This window comes from Ornithorhynchus anatinus, unplaced genomic scaffold (assembly GCF_004115215.2).
Source record: "Ornithorhynchus anatinus isolate Pmale09 unplaced genomic scaffold, mOrnAna1.pri.v4 scaffold_77_arrow_ctg1, whole genome shotgun sequence".
NCBI classification, from domain to species: domain Eukaryota; kingdom Metazoa; phylum Chordata; class Mammalia; order Monotremata; family Ornithorhynchidae; genus Ornithorhynchus; species Ornithorhynchus anatinus.
The window spans coordinates 337,774-361,147 of NW_024396934.1; the positions used below are offsets into that span (position 1 = coordinate 337,774).

At 47.3% G+C, this 23,374-nt stretch overlaps 1 protein-coding gene across 1 annotated transcript in view; it reads left to right on the forward strand.

Annotated features, from left to right (window-relative positions):
* Nucleotides 1–308: 308 nt before the first annotated feature.
* The window catches only part of LOC100076700 (olfactory receptor 14J1-like), a 29,459-nt gene continuing 6,393 nt past the window's right edge, over nucleotides 309–23,374 (forward strand). Inside the window, exons 1-3 of the mRNA XM_029057243.1 lie at nucleotides 309–408; nucleotides 21,125–21,129; nucleotides 22,191–22,384. Coding sequence (XP_028913076.1) covers nucleotides 309–408; nucleotides 21,125–21,129; nucleotides 22,191–22,384 — 299 coding nt within the window. The remainder of the gene's footprint in view (nucleotides 409–21,124; nucleotides 21,130–22,190; nucleotides 22,385–23,374) is intronic.

Sequence of the window (23,374 nt, forward strand, 5' to 3'; positions counted from 1 at the left end):
AGATCATCAGCTGGAACCAGTAACTCTCTCATCAGGCTAAAGCATCCCTATAAATATGCCCTTTGTCCAATCCCTTCGCCGTCCTGGAGCGAGGACCGTCTCCATCCGGGCGCTGCAGTGGAGTGTAGAACAAATCTTCGGGGGACCCGAAATGCCGAATGGCTCTCCTCATCTCCAAATGCTCAGCCTCTGGATCAGCGTGTCACTCCAGTGAGGAGTTTTCTCTCTGTGTTTTAGGACTGTGGCCATGAGGTTCAGTCTTCTGTAGACCATCCCTGTTCTCCCAGCTCTGTGCTGTCCAGTGCATGATGGTCAACGGTCTCTGCACCTTGAAGAGGAATTGTTCCAACAGTTACTACCAGGACATAGATATGGTGATCAGAGGACTTCTCTCTCTGGATGTGGATGGTGAATAATTTCGTTACTTTTGATGACATCAACAGAACCACTGTTTCTCGCTCAAGAAACCTCAGAGTAATTTAATCTTACAGTTAGGGTTAGTGTTTAGGGTTGGGATTAGACACATGTTGAGGATTAAGGTGACCGTTAGTGTAAGGGTTAAGGATAGAGCAAGGTGGGTTAGGGTTATTGTTAGGGCTAGGGTTAAGGTTAGGGTTAGGTCTAGGGCTAGGTCCAGGGCTAGGTTCACAGTAAGGTTTAGTGTTTTGATTAGGGTTAGCGCTAGGTTTAGGATTAGGTTTAGAGTTAGGGCTAAACCTAGGATTAATGATAGTGCTAAGGTCATGGTTATGGTTAGGTTTAGAGTTAGGTTTATGACTAGGGTGGGGTTAGGTCTAAGGCTATGGTTAGGGTGAGGGTTTAGGGTTAAGGTTAGGATAAAGCTATGGTTAAATTTTTAAGGTTAGGGAGAGGGTTAGGGTTAAGGTCAGGGTTAGAGTTATGGTTAGATTTAGGATTAGGGTGAGGGTTAGGGTAAAGGTTAGGGGTAGGAGTAGAGTTGGAGTTAGGTTTAGGGCCGGGGTTAGCATCAGGGCAATTTGTTGCCCTGGAAGAGTTATAGGGTGAGCAATATTCTTGAGGCTGAAAGATATCCCCCATCCCAGATCCAGGCTCCCAGAAATGCTCCCACACTCCTGAGGATTTAGAGGTTAGTTTTAAGGTTTGGGGCTTAGAGTTAGAGTTAGAGTTAGTGAGAATTAGGTTGAGAGTTAGGATGAAGTTTAGGGTTAGGGTTAGGGGTAGACTTAGGGTTTGATTTAGGACCAAGGGTGGGGTTAGGGCAATTTTCATACTCGATGCTTAAAATTTCCACTCCCATAGACCCACAGACACACTTCTGGGAGTTAGGGTTACAGTGTGGGTTTTAGGGTAGGATTAGGGCTAGGCTTAGTTAACTGTAGAGTGAGGTGTAGGTTTAGACTTAGGTGTAGGTGTAGACGTACATGTAGGTTTGGGCTAGGTTTAGTATTTTTGGTAGGACTAGGATTAGGGTTTAGGGTTTGGGCTAGGGCTAGGGCAATTGGTAGCCCTGGCATAGTTTTAGGACCTGGAAGAACTCAACCTCATGGACCCCCCGAGACTTGGAGAATGAAGTTGAGATTTATGCTTAGGGTTTTTTTTTTAATTTAAGGTTAAAGCTAGGGCTAAACCTAGGGTTCAGAGTCAGGTTTATTGTAAGGATTAGAGTTAGCTCTAGGATTAGCACTCGGGTTAGGGTTGGGGTAGGCCTAGGGTTATTGTTAGGTCCACGGTTTTAGAGTTAGGGTTAGAGCTGGGGCTAAGCCTTGGGTTAGGGTAAGAGGTAGTGTTAGAGCATATGTCAGGGTTATTGTGAGGTGAAATGTTAGTGTGTTACATTTAGGGTTAAGGACTAGAGTTTACGATTAGGCTTATAATTAGGTTTAGGAATAGGGTTAGGGTTTATGGATAGGGTTAAGGGCTAAGGCAAGGTTTAGGTTTAGGGTTACAGTTAGTTTTAGGGTTGAGGTTAGGTCCAATGTTTGGTCTAGCACAATATATTGCCCTTGAGAGAGGTGCACTATGAAAAGCATATGTGGGGCTGGAAGAGGCCAGGCGCACAGCATTCAGACAGTTTTCTGTAGCCTCCAGAGTGTTAGGGTTAGGTTTAGGTCTAAGATTATGGTTAGGGCTAGGGATAGGAATAGGGTTGGGGTTAGGGTTAGGGTTATGGCTAGGGTTAGGGAAAGCATTAGGGATAGGGCAAAGGTTTGGTTTAGGGTTAGGGCTTAGCATTAAGGTTAGTAATTAGTGTTAGGGGGAATGTTAGTGTTAGGGTAAGAGTGAGGGCTAGGCCAATGTCAATGACCAGGCATAGTTAGGGTTGGGGTTAAATTTAGGGCTATCGTTAGATTTTATGGCTAGTGTCAGGGCTAGAGTTAAGGTAAGGATTAGGGTTAGGGCTGGGCCTAGGGCTAGGGTTAGCTTCAGGGTTACGACTAGGTTTTGCGTTATAGCTAAGGCTAGGATTACGGTTAAGGTTTGGGTTACCACTAGGGTGAGAGCTAAATTTAGGGTTAGGTTTAGGTTTAGCAACAGAGCTAGGGCCATGTTTAGGGCAAGGTTTAGGCTTAAGGTGACAGTTAGTGCACGGGTTAAGGCTCATTGTAGGGATAAGATTGGTGTCTCTGCACCTCAATTACCTCATCTTCAATATAATAATAATAATGTTGGTATTTGGTATTTGTTAAGCGCTTACTATGTGCAGAGCACTGTTCTAAGCGCTGGGGTAGATACAGGGTAATCGGGTTGTCCCATGTGAGACTCACACTTAATCCCCATTTTCCAGATGAGGTAACTGAGGCACAGAGAAGTTAAGTGACTTGCCCACAGTCACGCAGCTGACAAGTGACAGAGGCGGAATTCGAACTCATGACCTCTGACTCCCAAGCCCGTGCTCTTTCCACTGAGCCACGCTGCTTCTCTCATCAATATGGTGATCAAAACTGTAATCTCCATGTGAGACATTGACTGTGTTCAACCTGATGACCTTGTATCTAACCCAGTGCTTAGAACAGTGCTTGACACCTAGAAAATACTGAACAAATACCACAGTTGTTTTTTTATTATTATTATTAGGTAGGGTTAGGGTTAGTGGGAGGCTCAAGTCTAGGCTTCAGGCTAGGGTTAGCGTGAGAGTTACTTTTTAGAGAAGCAGCATGGCTCAGTGGAAAGAGCATGGGCTTGGGAGTCAGAGGTCATGGATTTGAATCCCGGCTCCGCCACTTGTCAGCTGTGTTACTGTGGGCAAGTCACTTAACTTCTCTGTGCCTCAATTACCTCATCTGTAAAATCGGGATTAAGACTATGAGCCTCACAAGGGACAATCTGATTACCCTGTATCTACCCCAGGGCTTAGAACAGTGCTCTGCACAAAGTAAGTGCTTAACAGATACCAACTATTTTTAGGGTTAAGGTGTGGCTAAAGGCAGGTGTTTGGGCTAGAGTTAGGGTTAAGATGAGGTTTAAAGGCAGAGTTAAGGTTGGCATTATGGTTAGTATTGGATTTAAGTTTAGGTTTACTATTAGGGGTAGGATCAGGCTAGGCCAAATCTGTTTGGATTTGGAGTGAGTTTTAGGGTTAGCTTGCTGGTTAAGGTTAGGGTTATATTAGGGTTAGGGTTTGGGTTTGGGTTAGGGTTAAGGCTGGGGCTCCTGAATGGGTTACAGTTAAATTTACGGTTTGGGTTAAGTTTAAGGATAGGGCTCCTGAAGAGTTAAAGTTAGGGTTTGGGTCAAGGTTAGGTAAGGGTAAAGGGTAGGGATAGGGGTAGGGGTAGGGTTAGGGTTAGGGTTAAGGTTAGAGTTAGGTTTAACATTATGGTTAAAGTTAGGATGAGGGTTTGTGCCAAGGTTAGGGTTAGGGTTAGCATTAATGGTAGGCGTAGGCTTAAGTTTAGGTTTAGAGTTGGGGTTAAGATTGAATTTAATTGGGCTACTGTTGGGTTTAGGTTTAATGTTTGTCTGAGGGTTAGGGTTAGGGCTAAGTGTTGTGTTAGGGTTTGGGTCAGTGTAAGGCTAGGACTCTTGGATGTGCTAGGGATAGGCTTATGGTTGGGCTTAGGTTTTCAGTTAAGGCTTGGTTTGGGTTGAGGGTTACAGTTAGGGTTAGCATTAGGATTATGATGAGGTTTAGGGTTAATACTAGGCTTATGATTAGGCTTAGGGTTAGGGTTAGTTTAAGGTTTTGCTTAGAGACAGATTTAAGTTTAAGGTTATGGTTAAGAACAGGCTTAGGGTAAGGGTTAGGGTTATGCTTAGGTTTAGGGCTAGGGCAAGGACTGGGGACAGGACTAGGGCTATAGATGGGGCTGTGGCTACAGTTAGGGTTATAGATGGGGTTTGGATTAGGGTTATAGGGTTATGGAGAGGTTTAGGGTGAGACTTAAGTTTGGGGATACGTTTCAGGTTAAGGTTAAGGTTAGGGTTAAATTTAGTATAGAGTTAAGATTACGGCTAAGGATAGGGTTAGGTTTAGGGTTAGGATTAAGGGCTATGGTTAGGGGAATGGCGATAGTTAGGGTTAGGGTTAGAGTTAGGGTTAGGATTAGGGTTTAGTGCTAAAGTGAGTTTAAGGTTGATGCTAGAGTCACAGCTAAAGGTTCTGGTTTAGGTCAGACTGGGCATTAGGGTTAGGGCTATATTTGGGATTTGAACAATGCTTTGACTGTGGAGAGTTGTAGGGTTAAAGGCTAAATGACCCCCTCAACACAGGTTTCTGAATTATCCTCCCCTGTTCTCTCCTCCTCCCTTCAGGCTCGTATCTCCTCCTGCCTCCAGGATGTCTCCACCTGGATGTCTGCCCACCACCTAAAACTCAACATGCCCAAAACTGAGCTCCTTATCCTCCCTCCCAAACCCTGTCCTCTTCCTGACTTCCCTGTCACAGTGGACATCACTACCATCCTTCCCGTCTCACAAGCCCGCAACCTTGGTGTCATCCTTGACTCAGCTCTCTCATTCACCCCACACATCCAATCCATCAACCAACGTCTGCCGGTCTCACCTTTATAATATTACCAAGATTCGCCCTTTCCTCTCCATCCAAATGGCTATCGTGCTGGTACAAGTTCTCATAATATCCTGACAGGATTATTGTGTTCAGCCTTCTCTCTGATCTCCCTTCCTCCTGTCCCTCCCCACTCCAGTCTATTCTTCATTCCGCTGCCCAGATCATCTTCCTACAGAAACGCTCTGGGCATGTCACTCCCCTCTTAAAAACTTCCAGTGGTTGCCTATCAATCTCCACACGAAACAAAAACTCCTCACTTTTGGCTTCAAGGATCTCCATCACCTTGCCCCCTCCTACCTCATCTCCCTTCTCTCTTTCTACTGACCACCCCGTACACTCCGCTCCTCTGCCGCTCACCTCCTCACTGTCCCCTGTTCACACCTATCCTGCCGTCAACTTGTGGCCCACCTCTTACCGCTGTCCTGGAATGCCCTCCCTCCTCACCTTCGCCAAACTAACTCTCTTACCCTCTTCAAAGCCCTACTGAGAGCTCACCTCCTCCAAGAAGCCTTCCCAGACTGAGCTACCCCCTTTTTCCTCTGCTCCCCCTCTGCTCCCCCGTGCCCTCTGCTCCTCCCCCTCCCCCCTTTCCCTCCTCTCACCACTGTACTCATTTGTGTATATTTTTATTACCCTATTTATTTTGTTAATGCGGTGTACATTCCCTTGATTCTATTAATCGGGATAATGTTGCCTTGTTTTTGTTTCCTTCTGTTTTGCTCTGGCGTCTGTCTCCCCTGATTAGACTGTGAGCCCGTCACTGGGCAGGGATTGCCTCTAACTGTTGCCAAATTGTACATTCCAAGCGCTTAGCACATTGCTCTGCACATAGTAAGCACTCAATATATCCTATTGAATGAATGAATGAATGAATTGCAGAGCTTTGGCCTGGATGAGGGCTATGGATAGGGTTAAGGTTAGGATTAGGGTTAGGTTTAGAACTACGGCAACTCCTAGGGCTAGGGTTAGGGTTTTCTCTAGGGTTATGGTTAGGACTTGATCTAGGGTTACGATTAGGGTTTGGGTTAGGGTTAGGTCAAGCATTAGGGATAGGTTACAGGCTAGGTTTAGGTTTACAGTTAGCTCGAGGGTTAGGGCTAGGGCCAGGGTAAGAGTGAGGGTAAGAGCTGGATTTAGGGTTAGGGTTAGAGTTAGGGTTAAGGTTCATTCATTCATTCATTCAATAGTATTTATTGAGCACTTACTATGTGCATAGCACTGTACTAAGCGCTTGGAAAGTCAGCAACAAATAGAGACAGTCCCTGCCCATTGACGGGCTTACAGTCTAATCGGGGGTGACAGACAAAACAATAGTAATAAATAGAACGAAGGGGATGTACATCTCATTAAAAAATAGCAAGGTGATGTACATCTCATTAACAAAATAAATAAGGTAATACAAATATATACAAATGAGCGGACAAGCACAGTGCTGAGGTGAGGGGAAGGGAGAGGGGGAGGAGCAGAGGGAAAGGGGGGGAAAATGGGGCTTAGCTGAGGGGAGGTGAAGGGGGGCTAGAGGGGGAACAGAGGAGCAGAGGGAAAAGGCGAAGCTCAGACTGGGAAGGCCTCTTGGAGGAGGTGAGCTCTCAGCAGGGCTTTGAAGAGGGGAAGAGAATTAGTTTGGCGGAGGTGAGGGGGGAGGGCATTCCAGGACAGCGGGAGGACGTGGCCCAGGGGTCGACGGCAGGATAGGCGAGAATGGGGGATGGTGAGGAGGTGGGCGGCAGAGGAGCGAAGTGTGCGGGTGAGCAGTAGAAAGAGAGAAGGGAGGAGAGGTAGGAGGGGCAAGGGGATGGAGAGCCTTGTAGCCTAGAGTGAGAAGTTTTTGTTTCGTGTGGAGGTTGATAGGCAACCACTGGAGGTTTTTAAGAAGGGGAGTGACATGCCCAGAGCATTTATACAGAAAGATGAGCCGAGCAGCGGAATGAAGAATAGACTGGAGCTAGGAGAGACAGGAGGAAGGGAGATCAGAGAGAAAGCTGATAGAATAATCCAGCCAGGATATTATGAGAGCCTGTACCAGTAAAATAGCCGTTTGGGTGGAGAGGAAAGGGCGGATCTTGGCGATATTGTGAAGGTGAGACCGGCAGGTCTTGGTGACAGATTGGATGTGTGGGGTGAATGAGAGAGCCGAATCAAAGACGACACCTAGATTGCGGGCTTGAGAGATGGGAAGGATGGTCGTACCATCCACAGTGATAGGGAAGTCAGGAAGAGGGCAGGCTTGGGAGGGAAGATAAGGAGCTCAGTTTTGGACATGTTGAGTTTTAGGTGGCGGGCAAACATCCAGGTAGAGACTTCCTGGAGGCAGGAGGAGACACGAGCCTGAACGGAGGGGGACAGGACAGGGGCAGAGATGTAGATTTGTGTGTCATCTGCATAGAGATGATAGTTGAAGCCGTGAGAGCGAATGAGTTCACCAAGGGAGTGAGTGTAGATGGAGAACAGAAGGTTAAGGTTAACAGAAACTTAAGGTTAAGTTTAGGGTTAGTGTTATTCATTCAATATTCATTCATTCAATAGCATTTATTGAGCGCTTACTATGTGCCGAGCACTGTACTAAGCGCTTGGAATGTTCAAATTGGTAACAGATAGAGACAGTTCCTGCCCTTTGACAGGCTTAATTGGGGGAGACAGACAGACAAGAACAATAGTAATAAATAGGATCAAGGGGATGAACATCTCATTAAAACAATAGCAAATAAATAGAATCAAAGTGATGTACATCTCATTAACAAAATAAATAGGGTAATGAAAATGTATACAGTTGAGGCGGACGAGTACAGTGCTGAGGGGATGGGAAAGGAGAGGGGGGAGGAGCAGCTGGAAAGGGGGGAAAGAGGGCTTAGCTGAGGAGAGGTGAAGGGGGCGGGGTAGAGGGAGCAGAGAGAAAAGGGGAGCTCAGTCTGGGAAGGCCTCTTGAAGGAGGTGAGCTTTAAGTAGGGTTTTGAAGAGGGGAAGAGAATTAGTTTGGCGCAGGTGAGGAGGGAGTGTATTCCAGGACCACGGGAGGACGTGGCCCAGAGGTCACTGGCGAGATAGGCGAGAATGGGGGATGGTAAGGAAGTGGGCAGCAGAGCAGCGGAGCGTGCGGGGTGGGCAGTGGAAAGAGATAAGGGAGGAGAGGGTAGGAGGGGGCAAGTTGATGGAGAGCCTGAAGCCTAGAGTGAGTTATGGTTAGTTGCAGGCTGAAGGCTAAGTCTAGGGCTAGTCTTCAAGAGAGGGTTGATGTTAGAGTTAATGTGAGGTTTATGATTACGGTTACTAGGGCTAGGGGGCGGGTTAGTTCTTACTTTAGGGATAGGGTTAGCATGAGGTCTGGGTTTGGGCTTACTTTCAGGGTAAGGGCTAGGGTTAGGGTTAGCGTTAGTGTTATGGTTAGTTGTAGATTTAAGGCTAGGCCTAGGGCTAGAGCTATGCTTAGGATTAGGGCTAGACCTAGAGCTAAATCTAAGATTAGGATTAGGATTAGGGTTAGGGTTAGGTTAGGCCTATGCTGCTAACACTAATCAGGGTTAGACCTAGAGCTAAGTTTAGGATTAGGTCTAGAGCTAGGGTTAGGGTTAGGGTTAGCAGTTGGGCTACATGTAAAGTTCGGTTTAGGGTTTGGTCTAGGCTTGGGCCTAGGGTTAAAGTTAATGTTCTGGTGAGTTGTAGATTTAAGGCTGGCCCTAGGGCTAGGGTTATGGTTAGGTTTTGGGCTAAGCCTAAGGCTAAAATGAGGTATAGAGATAGGGTTAGGCTTGGGGATTAAGTTGAGGGTTAGAGCTAGCGCCAGGGTTGGTGTTAATGGTTAGTTGTAGACTTGAAGTTAAGCCTAGGGCTAGGGTTATGGCTAGGGTTAGGTCTAGGGCTAGGGCTAGGCTTAGGGCTAGAGTTAGAGCTAGGGATAAGGGTAGGGTTTAAGGGCAGTGTTATGGTTAGTTGTACACTTGAGGCTAGGCCTAGGGCTAGAGTTATGATTTCTGGGTTAGGGCTAGGACCCAGCTAAATTTAGGATTAGGTGGAAAGATAGGGTTTAAGATTGGGGTTTGGGTTATGGTGAGGTTTTGTGTTATGGGTAGGGTTAGCAATTTTGCTAGGGCTAGGGTTAGGGATAAGGTTAGTGTTAGGTCTAGCTATGGGGCTAATCTTAGCGTTAGGGTTAAGTTTAAGGTTAAGCTTAGGGTTAGTGTTAGGTTCACAGGTAGGGTTAGTATTAGCCTTAGGGCTAAGGCCCGAGCTAGGGATAGTGGCAGTTTAGGATTATGGTTATGCTTGGGGTTAGGGTCAGGGTTGGGGCTATGGTTTGATTTAGTGATAAGTTTAAGAGCGGGCCTAGGGCTGGGGTTGGTGTTAAGGATGGGGCTAGGATTAGGACTAGTGCTAGGATTAGAGTTAGAGAGAGCATTAGGGTTAGGATTAGGTTTTTGGTGAGGTTTGGGGTGAGGATTAGGGTTAAGGGTAGGGCTAGCGTTTTGGTTAAGATCTGAGGTAGAGGTAGGCTTTAAATCTAGGCCTAAATCTGGGATTAGTGCTAAGGATGGGACTACGATTAGGACAAGGGTTTGGACTGGGTTTAGAGAGAAGATTTAGGTTAGGATTAAGATTTTGGTGGGGGTTTAGGTTAGGGTTAAGATTAGGATTCAGGTTAGGGTTAGGGTTTGGGGTGGGGTTAGGGTTGAGGTTAGGGTAGGATAAGGGCTGGGACTAGAGTTAGGGTTAGGATTAGAGTTAGGGGTAGTGGCCTATTTAGCAGGAAGAAAGAACAATGGTGGACACAAAACACTAGACTCCGGATGGGCTTCATAGTGCAGTGCAAGGATCGGTGTAGGCATCTTCTGTTTCTGCGTTATATTTTACATCTCTCTGAACAGTTGAAATTTCATGAGCTTCCCATTTAGCATTTCTTGCCATAAGAGAGTCAACCTAAGTGACTTTTTCACAGAATGGAGAAACCACCCATTCACTCAACACATTCACTCTCACTTAGCAGGTGAGAAGTAAAATGACTCACTCAGAGGACCAGCCTCCTGATGGACGATACACTGCAGGCCGAGGATCAGTGTGGATATCTTCTATTTCCGTATTACTATTATAGATGGAACTGAACATTCAAAATTTTAATATACGTTCATATGGCTTTTTGTGCCACAGGGGTTTCCATGCAAGAGGTCTGTTAGGATTGAGAGACCCACAGAATCAATCAAATATCTTAATGCAAGTTAGCTTGGACTAAGCTGTTGGTTGAGAGTTCCTAAGGCACAGCTGGTCACATTTGAAACCATCCCATCACTCTGAGATTGTTCTGGTCAGGCTCAAAAGTCTCTTGGGCTCTGTCAGCCTCCCCTGCTCCCAGCATAGTGGCTTTGTGGAGGGTATCGCAACGTTTGAGTATACTCTGCAGGTCACACAGGGTAAAGGTGCAGTGACACCTGTTGTACTGTCCCAGCGAAAGCTTACCCCTTGTGATGTTAAAACACAGGGGTACAACTAGAGGGGTTGTTACCTCCAAACCCCACCAAGCATCCCCCTGTGAAGTCCGACGAGATACCATAATATTGCTCCACCCCACTGTCCCCTCCTCCAACGTGAAGGGAAAGGCCAAAAACTGGGCACACTGTGGAAGGTGCAGGTAGACTCAGCATGCTGAGCCACTGTTGATGTTACTGGGGTAAGTTTGCCAGGTGATTGTCTCAGCAAGTGACTGGGCGGTCTTCTCCATTCGTGCATTGGCCTGACCCAGGCAGGCCAGCCATACCAGCAGGGATCCCAGGTCCCATTCTCTCTCAGCAGCAGATTATCGGATTCCTGCGGGGAAGAAACAAGACCTGACATGTAACCCCCGCCCACCCTCTTCCACCCCCTCGGGGTTTGAATCCATTCTGAACTGACCAAATGGTCAGGGAACCCTTCCCCCGGACTCTCCATGTTCCCTTGGAGGGGGCCTGGACTAAGACCCCCCTCCCTCCAAACTTCACCATAGGATGGATGACCCATCCTCACCTGCAGAGAGGTCTCTCATCACAGGGGTGGTTCTTGCCCAACCGTACTACTAATCACTTGACTATCTGTCTCAAAGGCGGACCACATTGGACTCCCCTGTTGCGTCTCCTGGATGCTGAGTACCCAAACCTCTCTATGCAAAATGGGTCCCCAGAACCTCCGTTTGCTCGGGTTGGCCTGCTCCGCCCCCATCTTGCCTTTAAGCATATCTTTCCACCTTTCCGCCATTCCATTGCACTGAGGGTGGTAAGGGACATGGAGGACCCACCTAATTCCCCTAACTTCTGCCCACTGGGTTACTACCCTATTAGCAAAATGTGAGCCTTTGTCTGACTACACTTTATTCGGCATGGGTAGGTGGGAAAATCCAACCGGGTGGTGGCGGTTGGACAAGGGTACCCCATACCTAAGCCACTGATGTTCTCTACTCTGCCACTTGTCTGCTATGTGACCTTGGGTAAATCCTTTCACTTCTGTGCCCTAGTTTCCTAATCTGTAAAAAGGGAAGTCAATCCTACTCCCTCCCACCTACACTAAATCCCACGTGGGACCTGATTATCTTGGATCAACCCCAGTGCTTTGTACAGTGCTTGGCTCATGAGTAAGCATTTAACATACCATCAATTGTTATTTATTATTATTATTTTCTGTCTGCTTTGAGTTTGAACATTTTAGAAGGGTCAGATTCCTTTGACACTGTCGACCACCCCTTCTCCCATCCAACCTAGGATTCACAGACTCCATCCTCTCCTGGTTCTCCTCTTATCTCTCTTGCAGTTCATTCTCCATCTCCTCCGCGGGCTCATCCTCCCCCTCACATCCACTAACTGTAGGGGTTCCTCAAGGGTCAGTTCTTGCCCCCTTCTGTTCTCCATCTAGTGACTTTCCTGTCACTGCGGACAGCACGACCATCCTTCCCGTCTCACAGGCCCATAACCTTGGTGTTATCCTTGACTCTGCTCTCTCATTCACCCCACACATCCAATCCGTCACCAACATCTGCCGGTCTCACCTTCACAATATTGCCACCACCCTCCGTTTCCTCTCCATCCCAACGGCTATCATACTGGGACAAGCTCTCATAATATCCCGACTGGATTATTGTGTCAACTTTCTCTCTGATCTCCCTTCCTCCCGTCTCTCCCCACTCCAGTCTATTCTGCCCGGATTGTCTTTCTAAAGAAACACTCTGGGCATGTCACTCCCCTCTTCAAAAACCTTCAGTGGTTGCCTATCAACCTTCACATAAAACAAAAACTCCTCAGTCTTGGCTTCAGAGCTCTCCATCACCTTGGCCCCTCCTACCTCACCTCCCTTCTCTCCTTCTACAGCCCACCCTGTATGCTCTGCTCCTCTGCCGCTCACCTCCTCAAGATGCCTCATTCTCGCCTGACCCACCATTGACCCCTGGCCCGCGTCCTACCACTGACCTGGAATGCCTTCCTTCCTTGCATCCCCCAAATTAGCTGTCTTCCCCTCTTCAAAGCTCTACTGAGAGCTCACCTCCTCCAGGAGACCTTCCCAGACTGAGCCCTCCCTTTCCCTCTGCCCCTCCTCCCCTCCTCCCCTCCCCATTCCTCCTATTCCCTCCCTCTTCTCTTCCCCCTTCCCCTCCCCACAGTACTTGTGCATATTTGTATATATTATTTATCACTCTATTTTATTAATGATGTGTATATAAATATATATATATATATATATGATTCTATTTATCTTGATGGTATTGATGACTGACTACTGGTTTTGTTTTGTTTTCTGTCTTCCCCATTTAACCTCTGAGCCCGTTGTTGGGCAGGGATTGTCTCTATCTGTTGCCGAATTGTACATTCCAAGTGCATAGTATAGTGCTTTGCACATAGTAAGCGCTCATTAAATACAATTGAATTGAATGAATTAATGAATGAATGAATGAATGGTAAAGATCGAGCTCCATCCTTTTCTACTCTCGGGAAGGGGCCCTATGAATTCTACCTGCCATGCTGAGCAAAGAAGCTTCCCTTCCCTGAGGTTCCACTACACAGGACCTTGGCCAACCATCTCCTGCCTGGCTTGACATATTGTGCAGCTCCTTAACAGCTGTACATTGCAGTGCAAGGATCGGTGCTGAGGTCCTCTGTTACTTTACTTCTGAATATCGAACTGAATATTTGCAAAATGTCTAGTTGAGTTCATATGGCATTTGGTGACAAACAGGTTTCAACGTTAGTGACTTTATTAGGATGTAGAGAAACACTCATTCCATTAACTTTCTTATTTAACTGGCCCATTTAGTTGGAGGAAAGAAAAACGGTAGACACAGAGCACTAAACTTGAATGGGTTGCATCCTGCAGTGCAAGGATTGGTGTAGGTATCTTTGGTTCCTGTCTTATATTTTACATTTCTCTGAACAGTTGAAATTTCATGAAGTTCCCCTTTAGCATTCCTTACCAGAAGGGTGTCAACCTAAGGTGACTTTTCACAGAATAAGGAAACCGCCCATTTACTCAATTCATTCTCTCTTACTTAGCAGGTGAGAAGTAAAATGATTCCTGCAGAAGACTAGCCTTCTGATGGGCTGTGCACTGTATGCCAAGGATCAGTGTGGATATCTCTATTTCTGTATTACTATTATAGATGAAACTGAACATTTGACATTTCAATATGTGTCTTATGGCTTTTCGTGCCATACTGGTTTCACCATAAGTGGTTTGTTAGGATTGAGAGACCAACAAAATCAATCCAATGTCTTAATGCAAGTTAGTGTACCTAGAAATAGGAAAGAAAAATGATCCATGCAGAAAGTGAGATTCTTAAGGGGTTGCCTACTGCAGAGGAAGGATAGGGGTAAGGACCTTCTCTATCAGTTCATACTATTTTACATGGAACTTGAAGAGTTGAAATTTCATGAAGTGCCCGTTTAGTATTTCGTCCCAGAGGGGTTTCAAAGCAAGAGGCTTTTACAGAATGGAGAAAAGGCACAATCGCTCCTCACATTCACTCTATCTTAGAAGGCTAGAAGAAAAATGATTCATACAGAAGCCTAACTTCCTGATGGGATGAACACTGCCTGGTAAGGATCAGTGTAGATATCATCTATTACCTCATTGGTACACTACTTGGAAATGAACTTTTGAACGTCCAAGAAAAGTTCATGTAACATTTCATGCCACACAGATTTTCAGTGCAAGTGGTTTTGACAGGACAGAGAGAAACACATGTTCAGTCAACTTTCTTATCTAACTGGTCTACTTTGCAGGCTAGAAGAAAAATGATACACACATCACACAGAACTCGTCATGGGTGGCAAACTGTAGTGCAAGGATCGGTGTGGGCATCTTCTCTCACTGTAGGGGTTCCTCAAGGGTCAGTTCTTGCCCCCTTCTTTTCTCCATCTTTCATTCATTCATTCATTCAATAGTATTTATTGAGCGCTTACTATGTGCAGAGCACTGTACTAAGCGCTTGGGATGAAAAAGTCGGCAACAGATAGAGACAGTCTCTGTCGTTTGATGGGCTTACAGTCTAATCGGGGGAGACGGACAGACAAGAACAATGGCAATAAATAGAGTCAAGGGGAAGAACATCTCGTAAAAACAATGGCAACTAAATAGAATCGAGGCGATGTACAATTCATTAACAAAATAAATAGGGTAACGAAATATATACAGTCGAGCGGACGAGTACAGTGCTGTGGGGATGGGAAGGGAGAGGTGGAGGAGCAGAGGAAAAGGGGAAAAAGAGGGTTTAGCTGCGGAGAGGTAAAGGGGGATGGCAGAGGGAGTAGAGGGAGAAGAGGAGCTCAGTCTGGGAACGCCTCTTGGAGGAGGTGAGTTTTTAAGTAGGTTTTGAAGAGGGAAAGAGAATCAGTTTGGCGGAGGTGAGGAGGGAGGGCGTTCCAGGACCGCGAGGACGTGACCCAGGGGTCGACGGCGGGATAGGCGAGACCAAGGGACGGTGAGGAGGTGGGCGGCAGAGGAGCGGAGCGTGTAGGGTGGGTGGTAGAAAGAGAGAAGGGAGGAGAGGTAGGAAGGGGCAAGGTGATGGAGAGCCTTGAAGCCTAGAGTGAGGAGTTTTTGTTTGGAGCGGAGGTTGATAGGCAACCACTGGAGTTGTTTAAGAAGGGGAGTGACATGCCCAGATCGTTTCTGCAGGAAGATGAGCCGGGCAGCAGAGTGAAGAATAGATTGGAGCGGGGCGAGAGAGGAGGAAGGGAGGTCAGAGAGAAGGCTGACACAGTAGTCTAGCCGGATATAACGAGAGCCTTTAGCAGTAAGGTAGCCATTTGGGTGGAGAGGAAAGGGTGGATCTTGGCGATCCGCCTAGAGTCCATCTAGTGACTTTCCTGTCACTGCGGACAGCACGACCATCCTTCCCGTCTCACAGGCCCGCAACCTGTTTTGCATGGACTTGAATAGTTGGTATTTCTGGAAGCTCCTATATAGTATTTCATACAAGAGGGGTTTCAGCGCAAGTTACCTTCACAGAATGTGAAGACCTGGCCCCGGTTTGTCACAAGGGTGTGAACTCGGTTGAGCGGAGCTCCATTCTCTGTTCCCAGATGGAGGCCGAGGACAACCTCTCCCACAGGTGGAGAGGAAAAGGCCGATCCCTTCAGGTCTACCTTGGGTCTCCAGGAGAGCCCTAGTTGAGTGGGATGGGGAACATCAATTCTGAATCAGTCCCCATTCTAGGTTTATTCTGTCTCTCCCAGCTCTGTCCTTTTTCTACCTCCCTCACCCCTCTCCTTTGCACCCAACACGACCGACACTATCCCTCCTCCCCCTTCCCTCTCCTTCCCTTCCTTTGAAGTCCATATCATTCGCCTCTACCACCCCCTCCAGATACTTGTAGCCATCATCTACTGCCCTCCTGGTCCCACCACTGACTTCTTCAACCACCTTGACCTCTTTCTTACCTTCCTTCTCGCCTTCTCTCTGCCCACTCTGATCCTCGGAGACTTCAACATCCACATGGATGTACCCGATGACTCCTCTGCCGCCCGCCTGCTATCGCTCCTCGACTCTGCCGACCTCCTGCTCCACCATACCTCGCCCACTCACCAACTTGGTCACACCCTCGATCTCGTCATCTCCTACCACTGCACTATCTCCTTCCTCACCAACTCTGAAATCCCTCTCTCAGACCATAACCTTCTCAGCTGCCTCCCCTCTCACACTCTCTCCCCCTGCAAATCTGTACTAATCCCCCACAGAGACCTCCACTCTTTGATCCCATCCATTGCTCCAAAAGCATCTCTCCCCACCTTGCCCCCGTCCTCTCTTCCCACTCTCGATGATCAGGTTACTGCTCTCAACTCCACCCTCTCTACTCATCTCAACTCTCCTTGCCCCCTTTCCTCCTCCGCTGCTCTTGCTCCACTAACCCACAGCGCCGGGTCACTGCCTCTGTCCTCCTCCTACGCTCCTATGCTTGAGCTGCTGAGCGCTGCTGGCGAAGGTCCAAGCACCAAGCCAACCTTATCCATTGCAAATTTATCCTTTCCTGCCTTAACTCTGCCCTCTCCTCCGCCAGGCAAAACTTCTTTTCTTCCCTCATTGACACCCATGCCTGTCACCCCTGCCAATTGTTCTGGACCTTTAATTCTCTCCTCAGGCCCCCTGTTCCTCCCCCTCCCATCCCCTCATCCCCCAATGATCTGGCCACCTACTTCATCACGAAAATTAACACAATCAGGTCTGAGCTCCCCCAAGTCACCCCTCCCTTCTGCCTCCCCAGCCCCCAACCCTCTCCCCCTACTTTCCCATCTTTCCCTGCAGTATCCTCAGAGGAGATCTCCTCCTTCCTCGCAAGTGCCACCCCTTCCACCTGTGCCTCAGACCCCATTCCCACTCACCTTATAAAAACCATTGACCCTTCCCTCCTCCCCTCCTCAACTTCTATTTTTAACCGCTCACTCTCCAATGGCTTCTTCCCCTCTGTCTTCAAACATGCCCATGTCTCCCTCATCCTAAAAAAACCCTCTCTTGACCCCACTTCCCCTTCCAGTTATCTCCCTATCTCCCTACTACCCTTCCTTTCCAAGCTCCTAGAACGAGTCGTCTACACTCGCTGCCTAGAATTCCTTAACTCCCATTCTCTCCTGGACCCCCTCCAATCTGCTTCCGTCCCCTCCACTCTACGAGACTGCTCTCTCAAAGGTCACCCATGGCCTCCTCCTTGCTAAATCCAATGGCTCCTACTCTATCCTAATCCTCCTCGACCTCTCAGCTGGCTTGTCAACCATCCCTTCTCCTCCACACCTTATCTCACCTGGCCTCATGGACTTCCATCCTCTCCTGGTTCTCCTCTTTTCTTTCTGGCCGTTCATTCTCTGTCTCCTTCGCAGGCTCCTCTCTTCCTCCCATCTCTAAACCGTTGGAGTTCCTCAAGGGTCTTCTTGGCCTCTTCTGTTCTCCATCTACACTCACTCCTTGGTGAACTCATTGCTCCCACGGCTTCACTATCATCTCTATGCAGATGACACACAAATCTTCATCTCTGCCCTGTCCTCTCCCCTCAGGCTCATATCTCCTCTGCCCTCCAGACGTCTCTACCTGGATGTCTGCCTGCACCTAAACTCAACATGTCCAAACTGAAACTCCTATCTTCCTCCCAAGCTCTGTCCTCTTCCTGACTTCCTATCACTGTGGATGGTACAACCATCCTTCCCATCTCCAAAGCCGCCACTTGGTGTCATCCTTGACTCAGCCTCTCATTCACCCCAAACATCCAATCGTCACCAATGCCTGCTGGTCTCACCTTTACGATATCGCTAAGATCCGTCCTTTCCTCTCCATCCAAACGGCTATCTTACTGGCACAGGTTCATAATATCCCGGCTGATTATTGTGTCAGCCTTTCTCTGATCTCCCTTCCTCCTGCCTCTCCCCGCTCCAGTCTATTCTTCATTCTGCTGCTCGGATCATCTTCCTGCAGAAACGCCCTGGGCTTGTCACTCCCCTCCTTAAAATCCTCCAGTGGTTGCCCATCAACCTCTGCACGAAACAAAAACTTCTCACTCTAGCTCAACACGGCTTTCCATCACCTTGCCCCTCCTACTCTCCTCCTTTCTCTCTTTCTACTGCCCACCCCACACTCTCCACACCTCTGCTGCTCACCTCCTCACCGTCCCGCCTTCACGCCCATCGCGCCGTCGACCCTGGGCCACGTCCTCCACTGTCCTGGAATGCCCTCCCTCCTCACCTCCACCAAACTAACTCTCTTACCCTCTTCAAAGCCCTACTGAGAGCTCACCTCCTCCAAGAGGGCCTTCCCAGACTGAGCTTCCCCTTTTCCCTCTGCTCCCTCTGCTGCTGCGGCCCCTTCACTCCCCTCAGCTAACCCCCTTTCACCCTTTCCCTCTGCTCCTCCCTCTCTCCCTTCCCCTCCCTCAGCACTGTGCTCATTTGTATATATTTTTTATTACCCTATTATTTTGTTAATGAGGTGTACATCCCCTTGATTCTATTATTGCGATTAAGTTGTCTTGTTTTTGTCTGTCTGTCTCCCCTGATTAGATGTAAGCCGTCGATGGGCAGGGATTGTCTCTATCTGTTGCCAAATGTACATTCCAAGCGCTTAGTACAGTGCTTCTGCCACATAGTAAGCGCTCAATAAATACTACTGAATGAATGAATGAATGATGAATCCACCTCTGCATCAAACAAACACTCCTCAAAAGCACCAATACACCTCACCCCTTCCTTATCTCACCTCGCTACTTCTCCTACTCCAACCCAGCCCACACACTTCACTCCTCTAATCCAACCATCACGTATCTCCCCACCCCTTGCCATGTTCTACCTCTGGCCTGGAATTCCCTCTCTCCTCAGATCTGACAGGCAATTACTCTTATATCCTTCAAAGCCTTATTGATGGCACATGTCCTCCAAGAGGTCTTCCCTTGACTAAGCCCCCCTTTCCTCTTCTTCCACTCCCTTCTGAGTCACCCTGACTTGTTTGCTTTGTTCTTCCCCTGTCCCCACCCTTCAGTACTTATATACATATCTTTAATTTATGTAATTTATTCATTTATATTAAGGACTGTCACCCCCCAATAGACTGTAAGCTAGTTGTGGGCAGGGAATGTGTTTACTGTCATATTATACTCTCCCAGGTGCTTAGTACAGTGCTCTGCACACAGTAAGCACTCAGTAAATACGATTAAATGAATCAAATGAATGAATTCATTTTGATTACTATTATGTACTGAGTAATTCCAGGGGGCAGGAGGGTAGTTCACTTATTCATTCATTCAATAGTATTTATTGAGTGCTTACTATGTGCAGAGCACTGTACTAAGCACTTGGAATGTACATTTCAGCAACAGGTAGAGACAATCCCTGCCCACTGACGGGCTTACAATCTAATCAGGGGAGACAGACAGACAAAAACAATTGGAATAAATAGAATCAAGGGGATGTACATCTCATTAACAAAATAAATAGGGTAATACAAATATATACAAATGAACAAATGAGCACAGTGCTGAGGGGAGGGGAAGGGAGAGGGGGAGGAGCAGAGCGAAAGGGGGGAAAGGGGGCTTAGCTGAGGGGAGTTGAAGAGGGGGCATGGATGCAGCAGAGGGAGCAGAGGGAAAAGGGGAAGCTCAGTCTGGGAAGACCTCTTGGAGGAGGTGAGTTGCTGCTACTCTTTTTTGGCCAGTCCCTATAGGTCAGGAGACTTGCTATGCTGAAGTGTCTTCAAGGCTGATGTTCTGATTTAGCATTTTTTTAAAATGGCATTTACTATCTGAAAAGCACTGTGTATCCTGGGGTAGATACAAATTAATCAGGTTGGACACAATCCCTGTCCCACACAGGGCTCACAGTCTAAGTAGGAGGGAGAACAGGCATCGACTCTCCATTTTGCAATTGAGGGATCTGAGGCACAGAGAAGTGAAGTGAATTGTCCAAGGTCACACAATAGGCAAGTGGTGGAGCTGGGATTGGAATCCAGCATCTTTGACTCCCAGGATCCATTAGGCTATGCTCCTACACACACTGAACTAGGTGTTAGCTTAGTTCGAACGACAAATATGGTAAGAAGCAGAGACGATGAAGTTGCTTCACCCTCCTGAGCTGCAAGAGAATAAGAGCAAATAACATTGATAATAACTGTGGTATTTGTTGAGCATTTACTATGTGCCAGGCACTGTACTGAGCCCTGGGGTGGATACAAGCAAATCAGTTTGGACACAGTTTCTGTCCTTCATAGAGCTAACGGACTCAAACCCAATTTTACAGATAAGGTAACTGAGGCCCAGAGAAGTGAAGTGAATTGCCCAAGGTCACACAACAGACCAGTGGCAGAGCCAGGATTAGAACCTATGACCTTCTGACTCCCAGGCCCATGCTCTATCCACTGTGCCATGCTGCTTCACCTGAATGTGCACATACTGGGTTCCTCTGGCTGAGTCCAAGGCTGCTGCTCAATGCCAATTTCTTTCCATGTTCAGGATCCTAACAGACATGCTCAGAAATGTCTGTTCCAGGGAAGATCCTTTGTACTATAAGACTCTCCATGGGTTTTCTAGGAACACCAGGAGTTATGAGGAGCAGCATGGCTTAGTGGAAAGAGCATGGTCCTGGAGGTCTGGGAGGTCTGGCCTGTTATGGGCAAGTCGCTTAACTTCTCTGTGTTTCAGTTCCCTCATCTGCAAACGTGGGGATGCAATACCTGTTTTCCCTCCTACATAGTCTGCTAGCCCCATGTGGGACCAGATTATCTTGTTTGCGATCATCATGGCCTAATTGAAAGAGCATGGTCCTGGGAGTCAGGGGATCTAGGTTCTACTCCCACCTCCACCACTTGTCTGCTCTATGTCTTTGGACCAGTCGCTTATATTCTCTGTGCCTGTTACCTCACCTGTAAAATGGGGATTAAGACCGTGAGTCCCATGTGGGATATAGATTGGGTCCATTCTGATTAGCTTGCATCTATCCCAAAGAATAATGCAGTGCCTGGAAAATAGTAAATGCTTAACAAATACTACAAATACTATAAAAAATAATCTGATATGATTACCTTGTATCTTCCCCAGAATTTAAAATAATGCTTGACAAATTGTAAGTGCTAAACAAATACTCCAATTATTTATCTCTACTCATCTGACCTATTCTGGGTAGTCTGTGAGGTTCATGGTCACATTTGTTTGCTCTTTCATAGCAAAAGTGAGAAGATCATTTTCTACAAAGCACACATATGGACTGTAAATTAGTTGTGGGCAGGGAATGTGTCTCTCAACTCTGTTATATTGCACTCCCCCAAGCACTTAGTTTAGTGCTCTGTCCATAATGTGTTCTATGAATTCATGAATGAATGAATGAATAAATGGACATGTCCATAAAGTCTTACACTCTAAATCACAAGGGCGACATAAACATATTTAGAACTAGGACAGTAAAAATTAATGATCAGATGTAAAATCAGGGGTATTTATTGAGCAGTTACTGTGTGCAGAGCACTGTACTAAACGCTTGGGAGAGGACAATACAACAGAGTTGGTAGACATGCTCCCTGCACACAAGAAGCTTTTAGTCTAAAGGGAACAGGACAAGAGAGAAGCAGAGTGGTATAGTGGTATAATAATAATAATGGTGGTATTTGTTAAGCTCTTACTAAGTGCAAAGCACTGTTCTAAGCACTGGGGGGATACAATGTAATCAGGTTGTCCCACGTGGAGCTCACAGGCTTCATACCCATTTTACAGATGAGGTAACTGAGGCACCGAGAAGTGAAGTGACTTGCCCAAAGTCACGCAGCTGACAAGCGGCAGAGCTAGGATTAGAACCCATGACCTCTGACTCCTAAACCCAGGCTCTTTCCACTGAGCCACGCTGCTTGGGACTCAGGGAACCTGGGATCTAATTCTGGCTCTACCACTTGTCGTGGCTGGGTGACTTAGGCCAAGTCACTTTACTTCTCTGTGCCTCCGTTCCCTCATTTGCAAAATGGGGATTAAACACCTATTCTCCCTCCCTACTTAGACCATGAGCCCAGTGTGGAACCTGAATTATCATGTATCACCAACAGCATGTAGTAAAGTGCTTAGCACATACAAAGCACTTACAAATACCCACAATTATTATTATTATTATTATTGTTAGAACAAGTGAAGTGTTCTCTGAGAGAATGAACATTCTTCTATTTTCTTCAGCGTCCAGTAACTCCAGAATTCATATAGAAAAGCATTGCCTTTCCATTTCTCATTTTCCAATCTCTTATTCCCCAGGGTGCTACAACATCACTGGAGAAGGAATGTTCAACCATCACCACTGGGGAAGGAATTCCTCTCCTGGGGTTCTCGGAGGTCCCAGGAGCTGCCAGCTGGTCCCACGGCATGATGTTTCTCCTGGTCTACCTGGCGGCCCTGATGGGGAATCTCCTCATTGTCACTGTCCTTGATGAGCGCCTCCACACCCCTATGTATTTCTTCCTCAGCAACTTGGCCCTCATCGACCTCTGTCTCATCTCCGTCTCATCTGTCTCATCTCCGTCACAGTCCCCAAGTCTGTCTCCCTGACCAACAACAGATCCATCCCTTTCCTGGGATGTGCTTTACAAGTTTTATTCTTCATATCTTTGGCATCCACTGAAATGATCTTGTTCACTGTGATTACCCACGACCGCTACGCCGCCATCTGCCACCCCTTGCGCTATGAGGTCGTCATGAACAGAGGGGCTTGTGGGAAGATAGCGGCCACCTCCTGACTCAGCGGGGGCCTCTCCACCCTCATTCACACGGCCACCACCTTCTCTGAGCCCTTCTGTGGATCCCACGTGATCCACCATTTCTTCTGTTCGGCTCCCCACCTCCTGGCCCAAGCTGGTTCCACTGTAATCCTTAGAGAAGTCAAAGTCACGATCTTCACTGCAAGCCTCTCCTTTCTTTGCTTCATTTCCATTATCATCTCTTACATCTGCATCTTCTCCATTGTGCTGAAGATACCATCGGTAGAGGGCCGGTCCAAAGCCTTCTCCACCTGCCTGCCCCACCTGGTCATTATCGCTCTTTTCCTCTCCACGGGGGCCTTTTCCTATCTAAATTCCAAGTCAAATGGTCCTTCACGGATGGATCTGTTTCTATCCATGTTCTATTCCATAGTGGCTCTGGCCATGAACCCCATTATCTACAGCCTCAGGAACAGAGAGCTGAAGGCCAGTCTGGGAAGGATGTTATGTGGGACAGTGTCCAACTCTTTGCTCTTTCATTAGTCCTTTAAACTCTAGGGGAGGTGGCAGTTTGTGGTGGAGTTGTTCAGCCATGATGCAGAGAGTTAAGCAATCAATAACACCTACTGAGCACTTGTATGCAGAGCACTATACTAAGCACATGAGAGAGCACAGTACATTAGAGTTGCAAGATACAATCCCTATACTCAAGGAATTTGTAGTCTAGAGGAATCATTCAATCAA